The sequence below is a fragment of the Atractosteus spatula genome, chromosome 1 (assembly GCF_055471065.1).
Source record: "Atractosteus spatula isolate fAtrSpa1 chromosome 1, fAtrSpa1.hap1, whole genome shotgun sequence".
Classification (NCBI taxonomy): domain Eukaryota; kingdom Metazoa; phylum Chordata; class Actinopteri; order Semionotiformes; family Lepisosteidae; genus Atractosteus; species Atractosteus spatula.
This window is the reverse complement of record NC_142706.1, coordinates 71,315,772-71,334,601: the sequence shown is the minus strand read 5'-3', so window position 1 is coordinate 71,334,601 and position 18,830 is coordinate 71,315,772. Positions and strand designations below refer to the sequence as shown.

The following is an 18,830-nucleotide window of genomic DNA, read 5'->3' as shown; positions in this document are numbered from 1 at the left end:
CTTCAGAGTGACAAGCTGCTTTTACCTTAGTTTCCATTACCCTCACACAAACACCTGAAGTGTGAGGGTACCACAACCAAAACATTGTCTCTTTTCTTTTCAGCATGGAATAAGTTATTACAGTATGGGCCAGCAGGCCCGCTACACAGCATCTGTCACGATCGTTACTCCTCCTCTTAAGGGTGCTCCAGCCCTTCCTTGTTCTGCCCCATTACCCACACCTGTTCTTTATTCCAGCCCCTCTTCTGTTCCACCTTATAAGCCAGGTGCAGACGTCATCCGGGGCTTCTCATTGATTTCCGCATCGTGAGAGCCAGGGTCCTGCTGCGTCTGGCTCCGTTCTGTTTTTAACCTTCAGTTCCTGATTCCCCTCCCTTTGCCGGTCCCGACCCGGTTCATGGTTTTAACCCCCGGATGGATTGCCTGGTTAAGGACTCTTGCTTTTGTGTTGGGTTCCCCGTTTGGACTTTACATGGATTGTTTGCCTCGGCCACACCTCCCCGGATCACCAGCACTTCCCGGACACGCCCCCTGTCTCCAGACCCTTTTCCTGCATGACCATTTTTCCCCTCGTGTCTTCACAATTCTGGATCGTGTCGTCCGCATAGGGCCCGGAAAGAACTGGATCGCGACAGCATCTCTGTCATGTAAAGCAGTTAGAAATTAGTTCTGTTGAATTGTTGGGCTTAACACCCCTACTCCTATGGAAGAAATGCCATAAGATATTTAAAGACTTAAGTTGTCAAGATCTCTGTCTTATTTGAAGGATGGCTTCTGGAGCATTAGACTGGAAATTCTGGTCCACATGGGAAAGCACTGCTTACTGGTCCAGCAGGTTCTCTTACAGAGGCAGCCCCTAATTTTCCTTAGAGATCTCATATCCTTGTACTGACCAGGTCCAACCTTGCTTAATGCTGCTCTCCACAGTCCATGTACAGAATATTGCTACAGCAAGTCAGTGACCAGGAATGGAGATGGACACTGTTTCACACTGTACATTTAATTAAAGGCACTGTTATGGTAGTATTGTTAAATTTCTTTAAAATATATATTGTTGTTGGATAAGGTAGGACATATCCCCTCTCTCTGTATAATTTTTTTTCAACAATATCCATGCATTACCGTCTATGTGGAATAGCACCTCACACCCCTGTGAATTTGCTGTATTGGAGAGCTGGTACATGATCTGAGTCCAGCAGAGCCTTGATTTCACATGCCTCCTACCTTCCTACCTGAATCCTCTGTGCTGGCGTGTGTCCCTGCTCCCAGCTCCCATTTCCTTTACCTCTATCTGCGGACAGTCCTCCATTCTGTGCCCAGGTACAACATACACTAGCACACCAACTCCACATTTACACTTTTGAAAATGAGCGCCAGGTGCCTCTAGTTTGTCTTCTGTGCAAATTCGGTTGACTCAGGGGTGATCGAATCTGGCCCTACGTTGGCTTTAGTTTTATGGCCTTTCTATTTGGCAGGTGCTTTAGCTGGACGGGCTTGTGGGTTTTCTTCTTCCCAGTAGTGTAGATGATTTTCAGCAAACTCCACAGGTAAAGGTGGAGGCTGGTTTTCAAGCCCAGATCGAAATATTTATAGAGCATTAACCAGCAGTTAATAGAAGCTCTTGTGTTCCACTTGGTCTTCACCCAACCCTGGGTGGTATAGGGCAGTGCCTCCAATAACTGCTTCTGGACAACTCTCTCCAGCATTTTTCCAGGACAGCTCTCCCAGAAACCCCCAGCAGTGGCCAGCGTCAAACAGTAGCTGGGCAAAACCATGCAGTCTAGAACCATCATCAAAGTATAGGACACTGATGTCTGGCTTTGCCCTTTGCAGTCCGGCCCTGTCCAGGACAGGACACTTCCATTTTTAAATCTGGGGACGTTGGCAGCATCTTGAGCTAGCAGAGCCGTGGTGCTGCCTGCTCTTCTCCTGATGACATACCTGTGTGTTTTCAGGCCATCCAACCCCCCCTGCTGTTCTCTCGACTATCATGATGAAAGCCTCAGAGCAGTCTCATGGTCCCATCCTCAGGTTCTTCGTCCATCCCAGGTCTGCTCCCTCTTCTGAAGATGTGGGTGATCCCCTCTGGAGCACCAGAGCTTCCATTAATTGCTGGTTAATGCTCTATAGGTATTTAGACCTGGGCTTGAAAACTGACCTCTGCCATTACAAGACTTTCCAACATTGTCCTCTCCACCCAGCCTGATCTCCGGGTTCAGCGTTTCCAAAATTTCCAGCCAAACACCACAGTGCGAGAGGGGGAAAGTTAGAAGGGAAGAACGCACCACCGCACTCTTTATTCTTTTTGACAACAAAGAAGAAAGCAGGAAAAATCAAATTCAGCAAGAAAGTTGCAGTCCGATATCAGTTCTTTGGCAGCTCATTGTGGGGGCTATGACTTTGAGCTCATTTCTCCGCTCTCTTTTTCTTTCCCCACTCTGCTGTCTCTTTCAGCGACTCCAGTCTTCAGCTGCAGTAGTTCATCTTACATGGCCCTTTCCCAGATTACCTTACCCACCTTCAGAAAGGGAGCACCAGTTTGGATGTCAACCAGCAGCCATTGTCACTAGCTGCATCCTGTTCATGTCCCCATGAGCTTACATCCTGTCACAAGCATGATAATTTGTTCCTGCAAGATTATTTTTACTTATTATATTATATATGTGATATACATTGGAAAGACACCTCAAAATGTGTCAGGCTATGTGAATAATTACAGCAATGTTACCCAGAAACGTAATTATCAAAGACAGTGGTAATGCAGAATTTGCTCTGTTCTCTTGAAGCAATACTGTATGTATTTAAAAACATTGAAATATTAATGCAACAATACCATTCATGAAACAGAACAACAGGAGCAAGTCCTGTGAAAAGTATGTTGTTTTCTAGTTTCCTCCAGATTTCATAAGAGCTTTTGAAATGACATATAATATCAGTAAGTGATCTCCTGATAACTAAATTCAATGAATGCTTAAGAATCTATGCCGTGCAAGTAATCGATATAATATACTGTATAACTGCGCAGATATATACAGTATTTAATGTATTGCATAAAATGAATGTGAAATGGTTACTGCCTAAAGGTTTCACTTGCGTTCAGTAGTGTGAATATGTTGCAGAGATTATAGAGAAGGTAAAAGAGGGAGGAAGCAATCCCTTCAGACCCTATACCGACACAACTGAGTGTCCCGGGCCTCTGGCGATACTGATGAAGAGTTGCTGGAGAGAGAGGCCCTCTGAGAGACCCGACTTTACTTCATTGAAAGCAACTGTTAAGAAGCTAAACCCTTATGTGTAAGTATAGACCTCAAGAAATAGAGACCTCCGACAAGCAGTTTATTGGTTTCTAATATTCTCTTACCCGACCCATGTCACAACTAAACAGTCATAAAATACAGTAGTTGTAGGTAATTGAATTCCTGCCTCATTGTACTGTGCAGTAGTATTAACACCTGCTTTGGGGTTAATGACTTGAGTTTTCAATTGAAGATGTAGTTGAAACCAAACCAAATAACTACAGCATGTTGTATCAATGAATTTCCACCTCCCTTCCTTCATTTAATAGCACTTCTTATCCATGTGGCCAAATAACAATTTCTGCTGCCTCTTGGCATTAAGTCCTGAAGTATTTGGTTTTATTTGTGCAGGTTTTAATGAGGGGGGATTAACATATTTATTAAACAGTGTTCTATTTTCTTTCAGGTTCATTACTTCATAGAATCCAGATATGGCTATTTTAAAACTGCAAAAACAACTGCTGTAATGCAGAATTCCACCAGACTGTGTCTTGTAAGAACCATTTATTTCTTACTGAAATATTTTTTCATCTTGACCAGAGGGAGTGACAACATTCTTGACAACCTGTTGTCTCGTATGGAGCAGTACGCCAGCAACCTTGAGGACATTGTGAACGAGCGCACTGCCCAACTTCTGGAGGAGAAAAAGAAAGCAGAAAGCCTTTTAACACAGATGTTGCCAAGGTAATAATTTTAAAATATTTTATGCTAAACATCTATTAAAACGTCTATCTTTTAATTCAATATGTTCCTTTCTTATTGCAGAAACACAATTCTGTTGGTGATTTAGCAGTGATCTTTTAGCCATTTTGTTTTAACCGAAAAGCTTTTCCAAGAGATCTCTATTTTGCAGGATAAATTGTAGCTTTATGGCAGTGTACAGACACCAGACACCAAGCCATTTACAATTAATTGGTAGATTTAATTAAAAGCGCGATATAAAGTGCTTCGAGAAGCCACATTTAAAGGAGCTATATAAAATAAAGTTTATTATTATTATTATTATTAATGTGTGCCCTACTACTAATTCCTTACAGCACATGATGCTTTACATTCCAAAGGATCCCAAAGAACTTTCCGAACACCCACCTGGGTGACACCTGGCAGTCTCCACTCGCAGTCCTACTATACAGCAGAACAGTTGAGAAACTGCTAAGCCAATTTCGCAAGGAGGAATATTAGGAAGACAAAAGTGGAATTTAATCTGGACACCTTGTTTCATACCACTACACTTTTGAAAAGTATCATGGGATATTACCAATCCATTTACTGCACAGTATATTAAAGAAGATGATTGCATACAACTACTGTATATAGCTGACTAAATATTTACCAATACTATCAGTGATACATAATGTTTGGTTAAAAACAGTTGAGAAAAAGCAGCTCTAATATGTCCAAGGGTATAAATAAAATAAAGGTGCCTTGGTACAGATGCAGCCATTCAAAGTGCGCGTTACAGACACGTACCGCAGGTGACGTCGCTCAGTATGACGCAAGATGACGCGGGGCACCGCAGTACGTGATTGGTTGACCGACAGGGGCACTCGTGGTCCGTTGGTCTGTCGTAGAAAGACAGTAAACGTCTTTGCTGTGCCCGTTGTAGGTATTGAATTTTACCACTGAAGGGAAATCTTAGTAGCTGAGCATAAAAAGAATAGGAGCATACTGTAACGCGTGTGAAGGTCATAAACGATATTAATTTTGGAACATAAACATACAGTGTATAGCTGGTCTTGGTACTTTAAAGAAAAAAATACACACCAGTATTCCATTTCTCCCTAAACATTTTAAGCTTCGAAGTCTTTAACTAACGCGATACCGGAGTCAACAAGCATACTTTTAGAATTTGATTAAAAGGGAATATAATATGGAATCGCGTATCTAAAGAATTTAATAATGGTATTCGTGTGCTGCGACAGGGCTGTGTAGGGCTGTTTCGCCTGCCTGTTCATGTGAGCTGTCTTGTAGACGTGACTACCAGCTGACAGGTTGTGTTTTCGAATCCAGCTGGTGCTGGTCTTTTCTTTTAAGAAACATTTCTTCGAAAAAATAGAATAGCGATATTATGGACAATCAATTGACTTTTATATTTCAAAATATCGCAACATGATCGATATTTGCGATATTTTGAACATATCTTCCCTTCTGACAGCGGTGCCTGCTTCTATTGTGTGTGTGTGTGCAACAGAGTAAATTTTTAATAGCGTTTTAAGCTAATAGGTAATTAGATTGCTCGTAAACCTAATCGCTTTTTCTACATAAACACAGCATGATTACTCTCTGAAAATGCTTTTCCTTTATTTTTAAAGTAGGCTCAGATTTCAACTATAGATCGTATTATTATAAACTTTCTTGGAAAAATGTATTTTATGTAAACCATGTTTGCTATTAATTCATTTAGGGCTAAAATACGTTCATTGTCTTCCAATCGAGTCGAGTTGACATTGGAAGCCTGCCACACCCGGACTGTTAAACCAACGCATTAGCACGTCAAAGCCCATTGAGGGTATTGAGCCAGTATTGGCTTTAGTATTCCCCCCCTCTCCCCTCAATTCAATTCAATTCAAGGTGTTTTATTTGCATGACAGATGGGTACAAGCAGTGTTGGGTATGTATATTGTAACGCTTACGGCAGACAGGCACTGTGTAACAGCCGGCGCACCAGAGCAGCGCACCGAGGGAGCGTCTGCATTTATAACTTGGTTTTTAAAATTAGTCAAGCAATATGAAGCATCTTCTTTTACTTTTGAGTCCCTTAAATACATTGAACACAGCTTTCTCACCACTTAAGATTGCTCTTGATACCATCCTTACACAAAGCAGAAGGGAGATTTTAGTGCCTGAGCATAAAAAGAATAGGAGCATACTGCAACGCGTGTGAAGTCCATAAACGATATTAATTTTGGAACTTAAACGTTCAGTATATGGCTGGTCTCGGTACTTTAAAGAAAACATACACACCAGTATTCCATTTCTCCCTAAACATTTTAAGCATCGAAGTCTTTAAGTAACGCGATACCGGAGTCAACAAGCATACTTTTAGAATTTGATTAAAAGGGAATATAATATGGAATCGCGTATCTCAAGAAATTAATATGCAATAACTGAGTCAAGGGACTCAGAGGATCCAAGGCTAGACTGAGTATAATAGGCTTCGGGCTTCTATTGTGACATCTACTGTAAATTACAGAAATGTTAAAAGTAAACAAAATAAAGTAACCAAAATGTGGTCTAAAATCACCCCTTTAGACACCCCTTTTACTTCACTGGTGTCAGATATGAAAGGCAATAGTCTCCCGTTCTGTCTGCTGTGTGTTGCAGCAGAGGGACTCCCTGCCGCTGAAAGGGGCAGAGTAACTTGCATGCCCTCTAGTACAGTTTACACATGCACGACTTTAAAAGCTAGCAAGACAGGTTTCGATTCACATTAGCTGGCGAGCCTTGTTAAAAAAACGAATGATAATGTAACATGCCACTGTTCATGAACAAAGTTATACTGAGATTTCCTAAGATACGCGATTAAAAAATAAATAAATAAAAATTTGAATCTCCTGCGGAGCACATTCCATAAGAATCAGTGGTTTTACAGTATATATCGCCTTTAAAGGTGGCTTCTCAAAACGCTTTACGGGATAAAAACAACCAGAACAGCAGCAACAACAATATTGTATTTCGTTGCACTTTGAAAACCAAGTAATAACTTAACTATACAGTACGTGCAAACGTTTCGTATGTTGCTGTCGTGAATGCCTGCGTACCCATAAGTATCTTATTTGCCTTGAGTCTGTCTACAGTATCTCTGTCCCACTACCCCCATCTCTCCCTCAATTCAATTCAAGGTGTTTTATTTGTTTGACAGATGGGTACAATTCTTGTTGGGAATGTATACTTTGATATTTACACCCGGCGCGGCACCGAGGGAGCGTCTGCATTTATAACTTGGTTTTTAAAATTAGTCACGCAATATGAAGCATCTTCTTTTACTTCTGAGTCCCTTAAATACATTGAACACAGCTTTCTCACCATCCTTACACAAAGCAGAAACTGTCCGATGACTCACAGTACAAGTGGAAAGATTACAGATTTTAATCGTCTTTAATTTTGTCTTTAATTTTGCCTGTGGAGTGTATCTTATTAAGCTCTAAATTGCATTTTGAGCGCGGTTTTTTACTTTTTTTTAATTGCATTTTGGGCGCGGACAGCACATACAAGGGTTAATGAACTGCGCCAAGAAATTTAAAATAGTATTCTTTAGGTGTGAGGGTAGGAGTGGACCGCAGCAGGCATAATCAGCAAACCAGGAAAACAAAGAACAGGACAGGTGAGATGTGTATCCAGAAAGCGAGTGATCAGAAAAAGGAAATGGAAAACGCAGAAAAAGAAAACGCTTTACAGGATAAAAACAATAACAACAGTAGTGGCTGGGCAAACGATTTTTTTTATCGAAATACAAATTGAGATACTGTACTGTATAATGATGTGCATGAACAAAGGTATACTGCAATTTTCCTTAGATACGCGATTAATGCTTCGTAGGAGGAGGCGGTCTTTTCCTCTTGTCTAACAGTTTGTCCACAAACAAAACATTCCTGTTAGACAAAAGGAATTGAAAAAAAACAATTTTGTCAATGAAAACCGGTGTGTGTGTCTCTCCCTGCTGGATGTTCCTCTCACAAACTGCTGAATGAATAAAATAATTTTATTGAAAATGCGTTTGCGATTGTCTGGTATTTAATCTGGTCCCTTTTAACTGTTTTTCGATCTACTGTATTGCTTTGAGATGCCACTTTTAAAGGCGATATGTAAAATAAAGTTTTTTTTATTATTGTTATAGAGAAACATGATCAGATTTTCCCTGGTTCAGAAAAAAGATCTAAAGTGCTACACATAACTTTCTTAATTCGATGTATTTAAAGCAGTGAACTACTGTAGGTGTCACATAACATTCAGAAATACAATCACGTATTTGACAAATAAAAACGATTATAATCTAATCCTTCCACGTTTGATCCCAAAATCCCAAGAAATATAAATCTTGACGGGTAGAAAGCTATGCTGAAAGTTTATTAAGATGCTTAGAAGACAAAGATACTGTATCAATTTATGTTGCATTAGCCTGATTATGATTAAAAAACACATATAATTAAACACGCGTTTGCGATTTAAATCAGAACACGATTTAAATCAATATCGATTCCATATTATATTAGCAGAAAAGCTTAAAACTACCACTTTTTCACACGCTATTTCACATGCTAGTTAAATACTTCGATGCTTAAAATCGTTAGGGAGAAATGGAATACCGGTGTGTATTTTTCCTTTAAAGTGCCGAATCCTGGAATCTGACTGGCTGACACCCCTCTGAAGTGGTTCCATAAAATCTGGTATACGGAAAAGAAAGCGTTGATAAATACAAGTGTCTTTTAATACACTCTTTGCTGTGCTCTTGAGGCATGACTTTTTGCATGACTCCAAGGCATGACTTTTTTATGTATAAACATCAGTATTTACTGCTATTAATTACTGTACGATTTATAGTTGAAATCTGAGCCTAGATATAAAGTTAGATATAAAGTTAAAATCTTGACAAAGCAATGTAGGAAATACAGAGAAAATAAATTCTTTCTGACATCTAAAATCAGTTTCGATCAAGGTCTCTAAAACGAACAAGAAAAAGAAGATTTTCGGAGGGCAATTACGCTGTGTTTATATAGAATAAGTGATTTATGAGCAATCTAATTTCTTGTTCGTTTAAAACAGTGAAATGTCAGCTGTAAAAGATCGCACCAGAAACAGCACTCACTCTGCCTGTCATAGACGTTCAGGAAAGGCTGAATGAAGTCATGTCAAGTACAATAATTCGGAGAACAATAATACCAGTTGTAGGACAGTATATAAGGAGGATAAGGATTTTGAAGTTGACTCGAAATCTGATAGGTAACCAGTGCAAGGACTTGAAAACAGGTGTAATGCATCCCTGATAGGATTCTTGCTGTCATATTCTGAACATATTGAAGATTGCTCAGTGTGGATTTAATTTCCCCAGTGAACAGGATGTGCATTTATTAATTCTAGAAAAAAAGCCTTTCTTGATTTCTCTAGTTCTTAGTTTCTCTAGTTCCCTTTAAAATAAACTATTATTCCACAATGCAGAGTATTACATGGCCAGTATTTACACATGATATTTGTGATTTAAAGAAATTAACACAAGCAGCTTTTGGAGATTTAAGTGTTGGCTGAGTTATTGCAGGATAAAAGACTAGAGATGTTGGCAAGAAGAAGATAGTTTGGGGAAAGCTGAGGAATACACTTATAACAAGAACACTTCCTAATGGGGTTAGGCATACTTTTGATGAAGATGATGAAGTTAACAGACTATATGTTTACATAGATACTGAAATAAGGATTGTATTTTAGATTATGTGTAGTTGCTGGCATTGAACTGTGTGTTGGATGCACATGAATTGAAGGAATGGGCAAACATAGCTGATGCGGATCCACAGAGCCAGCATATTAAGATGTTTATAATTAGAGGCAATTTGTTTAAATAACTAGGTATGGATACTGATGTGCAAGAGAGGTGGAAAGGCTGTTTCCTTAAGCCAGCAGTAAAAAATATTTTATTCTCAGTGAGATGCTGCCATTTCATAGTGGGTTTCTAACACTGTGTATAGTTCCATCCACACAGTGCCTTTACTTCCATTTCTAATCTCTTTATCCAGTACAGAGGATTTGGAGCCTATCCCAGTAAGCAACGGACACAAGGCAGAATACACCCTGGACATAGCGCCAGTCCATCACAGGACAGACAGACACAAACACACACAGACCAGGGCCAGGTTTCCCATAAACTAATTAACTTACCAGTATGTTTTGGAGTGCGAGAGGGAGTCATATCACACATATGGAGAAAAACCATGTAACCCAGAGAGAACATGTAAACCCCACACACACAGGATGGCAGGAATTGAACCTAGGACCCCAGTGCTGCAAGATAGCAATGCTAACCACTTTGCCACCATTATAAATGGATGGATATCTTAGTTATCTTTCTAGTTCACAGGTTTGCATGCATAATTTAATTTTGAAAGCCACTGAGACATCAGGTACTACTGTTGTATTTATGAAAAAGAAACAAAACAAAAAACATACTAACAACTGTGCCATCCTACGCCTTAGCTAATACATTTTATTATTCATAAACAGTTAACATTGTTAGCAAAATATTTTGAATTATATTTAACCCTATTTTTTCTTTAGTTTTGTATTTAACTTATTATATGATAGTCAGACTTAATGTATATTTGAACAATGAAAATATATTTTTACAAGATTTTACATTAAGCACTTAAAATTAATATGGTTAATAATAGTAAACTGTAACATGCTGTAACAAGATCGGTTAAACAGCGAAGAAAATGCTTTCAGAGAAAATGTTTCAGGTGTGAAGAACATAGATCTCCAATGCAATTTCAACCAAACCTGTTCCCACACACCCCGCCCCCACTACCATTAGAATATACACAAAGCACTCAAATCTTTCGAGCTAATGATCAGGTGACCCGAGAGAGAGCGAGAGAAACACCAAGGGGTATCACCAAGGGTATTAATAATACGATCTATAGTTGAAATCTGAGCCTAAATAAAAAGAAAAAGCAAGTGATTAGGTTTATGAGCAATCTAATTACTTATTCGTTTAAAACGCTATATAAAATAAAGTTTATTATTAATTTGCTGCACAGAGCGGTGAATATTGTTATGCATAAGACAAAGATAACGATCCTGATCAGTTTAGAAATCTGTGTACGCTGTAAGGTTTTTACTTCTTAAACTTTTAAAGTACACGTTTTGAATAGAAAGAAATCCTCTTCCTGTTACAGTATGTATAGCAAACTAGCACGTCTTTTTTCTCCAATCAGAGGGGTGTCAGATGGTGTCAGCCAATCACCATTCTGCGTTGGGTAGCAACGGGTGACTGTTCTCAGGCGGAAGATGTAAACAGCTTAATGTTCGTGTTAAATAATTTTTTAAAATTCAATTAAACGGGCACAATTAAGACATTAAATATACATATACATACTGTATACAGTACAGTTTGCATACGGTAATATGTTACGCGATTAAAAAATAAATAAATAAAACTGGAAGGTTCAGCACCAGCTGGATTCGAGCACACACCCTGCCCGTTGGCAGGCACGCACCTAGACCAGTCGGCTACAGTCAGCTCGCATGAGCAGGCAGGCGAAACAGCCCTACACAGCCCTGCCGCAGTACATGGATATAATCATACCGTTATTAAATTCTTGAGATACGCGATTCCATATTATATTCCCTTTTAATCAAATTCTAAAAGTATGCTTGTTGACTCCGGTATCACGTTAGTTAAAGACTTCGAAGCTTACAATGTTTAGGGAGAAATGGAATACCGGTGTGTATTTTTCCTTGTGATATTTTAAGCTCTAGTTGAATGATAGGTGTCGCATTTTAAATCATTTTCGTAGTTAGAAATTATGAAACGCCCTGTTAAAAGCAAGGAAGTTTTTATGCCCGTTGAAGTAAAACAAAATGCCTGACAAAGTATGGCTTGGACAGATTCCAAGTGCTTGTACAAATGTGCTAAAGAAATTATACTTTGAGTATACAGCTTGTCCAAAGTCATCCATTATTAATACTATTAGTAATATCTCCGGTAAAGGCTTTGATGCATAAATATTTCTGATAAAGGTAGGTTGTGTACTTTTGTCCAACTGAGCAATCTTGCTTTCATAAAATATACCAACATTTTAATGACTGAAGATTAACATGCTGTAATACACTGTTCAAAATTAAAGGCTCAAATGCTGTACATGAGAGGTTAAGCTCCCCCTGGCGGTTTTACAAGGTGACGCCGGATAGTTTCCGGCAGAGCGTCAAATGACGCGCGATTAACACGTCACACTGCGTGACACTGCGAGATGCCGCGCCACGCCCACCGGGGTATGCCGCAAAATAACGCACGCATTTTGAATGGCTGCATCTGTATAGATGTCCACAATGGGGAAAAGGCTCCAGGGATCTAAGGTAAAAAATCAAATTCCAGCAACACCAGATAGCTAGTGGGCATAACAGGTCTGTGGTCTGTCTACTATTCTAGGTATACTATTATTCTATAGTAATTCAATGAGACCCCGTTTGCCAAGGTGAGAGTGATTTTTTTATTGCAAATAAGATTGCTCATCATTAAATTATTGACTGAAGCACTAGTTTGAACAATACATAATCACACAGCAAGTATCAGCTAGGACAATGAGGTCAGGTGAAGCACAGAACGTACCAGAAGGAATCATTATTCTACAGTATTTTATCCAGAGGGAACATTGGATAAAGTTGCAATGCAAAGCCTTTATAAACATAGACCGCTGCTGAAAGGTCTAAGCCATTTTGTATTGTTCTCTTAACTCGTTGGTTTTCTGGCTTTATTTGCAGGAACACAGCCTGCTCATGACCTTCTGGAGAAATATCAGCCATTGTACTTTAAACTAACAGTTCTTACAGATCTGTATTTTGGGGAACAAAAAGTAGCCTTATAGTTTTAGAATGTGAATGGAGGAACACCTTTTTGATGTTTAGAAACAACTTACAATGGAACAATTAGATTCAGCTTGTAAGGTGTAGCCAACTTGAGCCCTACTTCCAGGATAGACTTTGGGTTACCATGACCCCTACCAGGAATAACTGGCTTTCTGACAGTGGATGGACCGTAAATGTGATGGCTCACTAAACTGTACTATTAACAGTCAATGTGCATTATAATAGTTAAAACAGCAGTGGACCTTGAGTAAATTGTTGATCCTAATACAAATTGTGGCAAAACCATTTGTTTCAGTTGTTTTTTTTCAACAACGATCAAGATAAACTTTTGTTTAAGGGAGCTTTTCAAGAAGTTAAAAGTACAAAAAAAAATGCTAGCCTTTCATGTTGAACTGAAACAGAAAACCTATCACTGTGCAATGTAACAGAGCATGCTGTCAAGACATTTTTTGCAAAGTCTTCTATTTATAGACCTTCCTGGAGGTGGAGCACAAGTTAGCATGAGTGGTGCCTTCTGGTGGGATGTGTTGCCAAACTGCTGCTACTAGAGACAGTGCCTTTATTTCTTTAAAGAAGCCCACCTGTGTCCCATCTTGTAAGGATTACAAATAATAGTTCCCCCAAGCCCAAATTCTCAGTGCCCCATAGTTTCTGGTTTGAGCATAAGCTACCATACACTGTGACTTCTACAGTTAAGCTTTTTACACAGCAGTGTACATGCATTGTTCAGCTTAATATAATATTAATATTCAAAAGTGAATGAAGGCAAAATCTGTATTGATAAGATTGAATGATGTTGAGCAACACTTTTTTTGCATTGAAACCTAACATTAAGTCATTTATCAGCATCAGATTGCCTGATTCAACAGAGCGCCGTTGAATGTAAATAATTGGTCAATCAGGTTATTGCCATTTGGGAACATAATATTTTGGACACTTTTGGTTTGAACATTTGACTATCTATGTTTTGAGCATTTATACTACAGTATCGGTTGCCTTGTTTATTTCTAGATCTGTAGCCATCCAGCTCATTTCTGGGAAGACAGTGCAAGCTGAAACTTATGACTGTGTCACTATATATTTCAGTGACATTGTAGGATTTACTGCCATGTCTGCAGGCATTACCCCAATGCAGGTAAGAACCTATTCTAAGACTTTCTAATCATTATAATTAAGTTTTTAATGATGTAGCATGTGTGCATGAATATATTTTGTGCAGCTGTAAAAGTCTCCTTTAAAATCTCCTCTACTTAGAATTCAAAGCTCTCAGGCTGGTTGATAACTTTGCCTTCTACTTTTTCTGTCACTCTAAACAGCATAATTAAAAGACCTGTGTTCTTAATTGAACCAGTTGAACCTTACTCTAAATTAAAAAGCTGCTGGTGGTCTTAGGGAACCTGTAGAAGACCTTGAAGAAAGCAGCTCTCAAAGATCATATGGTCAGAGCTCCACAGAGGCAACGGAAATGTGAATATGGGCCACCAGACTCATTAAAATACCTATAGTCAGGTTCTTGCGAGTGTGTGATGTTGTTTTAGAGGACTGTATCAGTTCTCCTTTCACATACGAGACCGATTGATGATTTCTGAGTTGTGACATCTGCAGAATAATCACAAATGGGATTCAATCGAGACATTTCTCCATGCTGACACACAGACCCTCGCTCACCAGCCAACAATGGTGAAATCTGTTGTGCCAAATCCTTGGATTGCAGGTGGCTTCAATAGTATTGGGAGTTTTAGGGTATGACATCATAGTAACCTTTCATCTTCCACACACTGTCAGGCCAAATGTATTTATTCCTTTAGTACTGGCCAGCTGGTGCTAGGACCTCGCTAAATTGAATAAAAATGATCTTGCCAAATTTATGGGTTTGGGAGTCTCCAGTTGCAAATGCAAAAAAAGCATGGTGTTGACTATTGAATGTTTTGTTCTAGGTTGTTGATTTGCTGAATGACTTGTATACATACTTTGACAATATCATTGACAATCATGATGTTTACAAGGTAAGAGTGTCAGTTTCTCAAATTTTGAGTAAGCTTTCTCCCCACATGCATCTTCTTTTGTTATGTCAGATTTTAAATGGGGTTCAACGTTCCCAAAAAACGCTTTATCATCAAAATCTCCCATGGCTTATCTACAGTATCTTGCTGTTGTGTTTTTTTTTATTTGTCAGCATACAGTACACATCGTGGTCTAAATCATCTCACATTTCCCCTTTTGAATTAATACAGAATACAGTTAATTTAGATATAAACACTATCACAATAGTTCATTGCTTAGTACTCTAAGTAAAAAGCAAAGATGTTTCTGGTAGTTGAACTGATTTTCACAAGTTCAGCCAGTGTTTGTTTATTTGTTGCTTGTTTTGGTCTTATTCTCTGTAGGTGGAAACCATAGGTGATGCCTATATGGTTGTTTCTGGGCTCCCCATAAGAAACGGGGATGAGCATGCCAAAGAAATTGCAAGGATGTCCTTATCAATAGTGGATGCGATGAAAAAATTTGAAAACAGACATGTGCCAGGCCAGCAGCTAAAGGTTCGAATAGGACTGCATTCAGGTAAGAACCAGGATGAAAGAAGAGGTACTGTATTATTGTATACAAGTACAGAACGTCTTAGATCCTGCCATTCAAATGTGCAAGGTATGCTGCGCTACAACGCGGTGGACGTTCCGCAACGAACTGTAAAGTACAGCATGTTTTTTTCAATAGTGTGAAATACCTTGTAATACCACCAGGTGGAGCTGGGCTTAGCTGAGCTTATCTTAATGTCTCATGTGCAGCATTTGGGCTGTTGGCAGAAAATGCCTGGTTTCGAATCACGATCAATGCTGAGGGACAATCTTTTGCCAATTACAGAATTTAAATTGTATACCGTTTAGACTTAATAATTTTAAACTGTGTATTACAGCATGTTAAACATTAAACTGATTAAAAAGTAGGTATATTTGATAAAAGCAAGATTGCTTAGTTAGACAAAAGTACACAACCTTCCACTTTCTTCATATTGTAAATATTTTAATTACTGTATAATGCAGCAAATAGCTTTTGATCCAAAAACAAAAAAAATGTGAACCTAAGTTTCACTCGACTTTCTATTTTGCCAGTTGTGTCTGTTTTGGGATGGAGTAATTGGGTAGTACAACACCTAAAATCAAAAGAACAGAACATGAGAGTACAGAGTTATATACCGTACAGTACAAAGTCCGAGTGCAGGGAAAGGACCAGTAAGATCAAGCATGTAGAGTATTAAGCTTGTCTATGCATCCTTGTCAATCTTGTCTATCTCTTTGTGATTCTGTGTTCTGTGAGAATCTTTAATGAGCTGTATTTAGTTCAATGACTCATGTGAAATATTTAATCAATACGGCATCATCTCTCTGTCAGGCCCCTGTGTAGCTGGAGTAGTGGGATTAAAAATGCCTCGTTATTGTCTTTTTGGGGACACCGTCAACACTGCCTCTCGTATGGAGTCCTATGGTTTACGTAAGCCTCTGCTTATCATTGATCATATTTTAAAACATTTACCCTTGCCTATGATTTACAGTGATTTTATATGCTCTCAGGTTGTTGGCTCCTTGTGGGAACTTAATGTGTAGTATTTTAACATATTTCACGGAGTCTTAAAAGTGCTGTCAGTTTCAAAATGGAATTATCTTCATAATGTATACAATTGAAGATTCACCACATTCAGTCCTGAACAGACAATTTCACCGTTCTAAACAATTGGGCTTACTGTATGTATTAACATTTAGGAAGAACATATGTGTCATTTGAAGGTAGTTTTTTAGATATACTGTATGTGGTATTTTTTATACTGGAGATAAAATTCGTTTTTGATTTTGGACAAGCCCACAATAACATACATAAGTAGTTCAGGTGGGTAGCTGCGTCAGCATGCGTAGGCTGCAAAGGAACAAGTAATAGGTTTATTCCATGCTGAAAAAAAGAAGAAAGAGAACACAACGTTTCGGCCGTGGAGCCTTCTTCAACCTCACACCTGAAGAAGGCTCCACGGCCGAAACGTTGTGTTCTCTTTCTTCTTTTTTTCAGCATGGAATAAACCTATTACTTGTTCCATAACATACATAAGCCACTTTGTTTTGAAAACTGCTGGCTGGGACACAGGCCTCTGCTAGTTTATTCTGGCCAGATATTGTCATCTATTGTCTAGGATATTTCATGTTTTTGTCACATAACAAATCTCACTTTTGATATTTGATTATTTTTACTGCCTAGCCTTGAAAGTTCACGTCAGCAGCTCAACGAAAGATCTGCTAGATAAATTTAGAACATTTCGGTTTGAGCTACGAGGGGATATCCACATGAAGGTAAGCTTTGTTTTGTATCCTTTTACTCTCCCAAGGAGGAGGCATCAATATCAGTAATTTCAAACTGTAGTTTAACAGAGCAGGAACTTTTTGAGGTTTAATGCAGAGGTCAGTCACTAAGAGATTAGACAATAGGGCATCTCTCGTGGAAAAATTTAAAAGTAGTCAAGTTAATATACTGCATATTAGACTGTGGTCTGGTAACATATGTTACTGTGCTCTGTGTTCTTGTAACATATTTCAATAATTAAAAAGGACATTTTGTGTTTTTGTTTCAAACTTTTAATTTTTAATATTACTCCACATCTTTTCATCTAAATAGAGTATAGAGTATTGTGAGTCTTAACATTGCTTCTCTTTGGTGTCATGATGTAAAGTACAGAATGTCCTGAAAATAATATGATTTGAAAGCCAAGCTCTGCATGCAAAAATATGAAATTATGGTTAAATGTTTGCTGTGAGTACAAGGAAGTTCTCAAATGAAGCAATGAACTAAATTTAGCATCCAAACATTTGGTAAAGGACTTTATGGAATGTGCTGATAGTATCTTTTTTAACAGTTTTGTTTGTGTATTATTTCACAGGGAAAGGGCTTGGTTCGAACATTCTGGCTTTTGGGAGAAGAAACTTAAGAACAGTTTCTGTTTTTTGTACTGGGCAGTTATAATTCTTAGTATGTCTTAGAAGGCAATTTACTGTATGCAAAAGAACTGAGCTTGGATTAGGGAGGCAGCACAAAAATGCTTTGTAGTCTGTTAAAACTTACTTTTGATATGGTATCCTGCACAGTTACAAGTTACTTGTGTAAGGGACTATGGAGCTTATCTTAGCTTTTCAATATGGTACTGCTACTTAGTTGAATCTTGCTTTAATATTAATCAGAATGAAAGTTCTTGAAATGACAGGATACAAGTGTTTGATGCTGATTGTGATTCTGTTATGCTGATAGACAGCATGACATTTATTTGCTAAATATTATCTAAACAAAATTATTCAGGAAAAAAAGATATTTATCAAAGCTAACTATAACTATCTTGTTAATCTTTTTTTTAATAAAAAGAAATTGGAATGACATCAACCGCACACTAAAAAAACTAATAAAAATAAAATAATTATAGTAAGTCTTTCTTTTAAAAGGTCTGAATTTCTCCTGATAATCTCATATTATGACTTCCTATTGACTCTCATTCTGTTTTTATTTACTGTTCCAAATTCCACAAATAGTGAACTCCACGTGGGATGAAAATAAACACAAAACAAATAGTCAATTTTAGAATTAAAATAAAGGTCATTTCCAAAACTTTAACAAATGTTACTGTATTTGTAGCAGACATTTGAAATAAAAAATTAAAAAAAAAAGTTATTGCAATAACAGACATATGGGTCAACCAGTGTTGTTGGTTTAAACAATGTGCCGTTTGGGAATGATGACAAAAATGGCTTGACGCTTAAACAAAAATATTTTTCCACATTATAATATTAAAATGGGAAAGTACTGCAAGAAAAAACTGCTTACAGAACCAATAATGAGGTTTTAAAAGGCAGCCCTAATTGTTCTAATGCACAAAAGGTTTAATTAAGGGCTAATTGTTCATAAATATTTTAGAAGCTCCACTCAGCCACAGGG

At 38.2% G+C, this 18,830-nt stretch overlaps 1 protein-coding gene across 1 annotated transcript in view; it reads left to right on the top strand.

Moving 5' to 3' along the window:
• LOC148841661 (atrial natriuretic peptide receptor 1) overlaps positions 1-18,279 on the top strand; it is a 41,754-nt gene extending 23,475 nt beyond the window's left edge. The window contains exons 19-26 of the mRNA XM_088921270.1: positions 3,120-3,294; positions 3,837-3,980; positions 13,881-14,004; positions 14,807-14,875; positions 15,257-15,431; positions 16,260-16,358; positions 17,112-17,203; positions 17,788-18,279. Of these exons, the coding sequence (XP_088777396.1) occupies positions 3,120-3,294; positions 3,837-3,980; positions 13,881-14,004; positions 14,807-14,875; positions 15,257-15,431; positions 16,260-16,358; positions 17,112-17,203; positions 17,788-17,835 (926 nt within the window). The 3' untranslated portion in view covers positions 17,836-18,279. The remainder of the gene's footprint in view (positions 1-3,119; positions 3,295-3,836; positions 3,981-13,880; positions 14,005-14,806; positions 14,876-15,256; positions 15,432-16,259; positions 16,359-17,111; positions 17,204-17,787) is intronic.
• Positions 18,280-18,830: the final 551 nt, after the last annotated feature.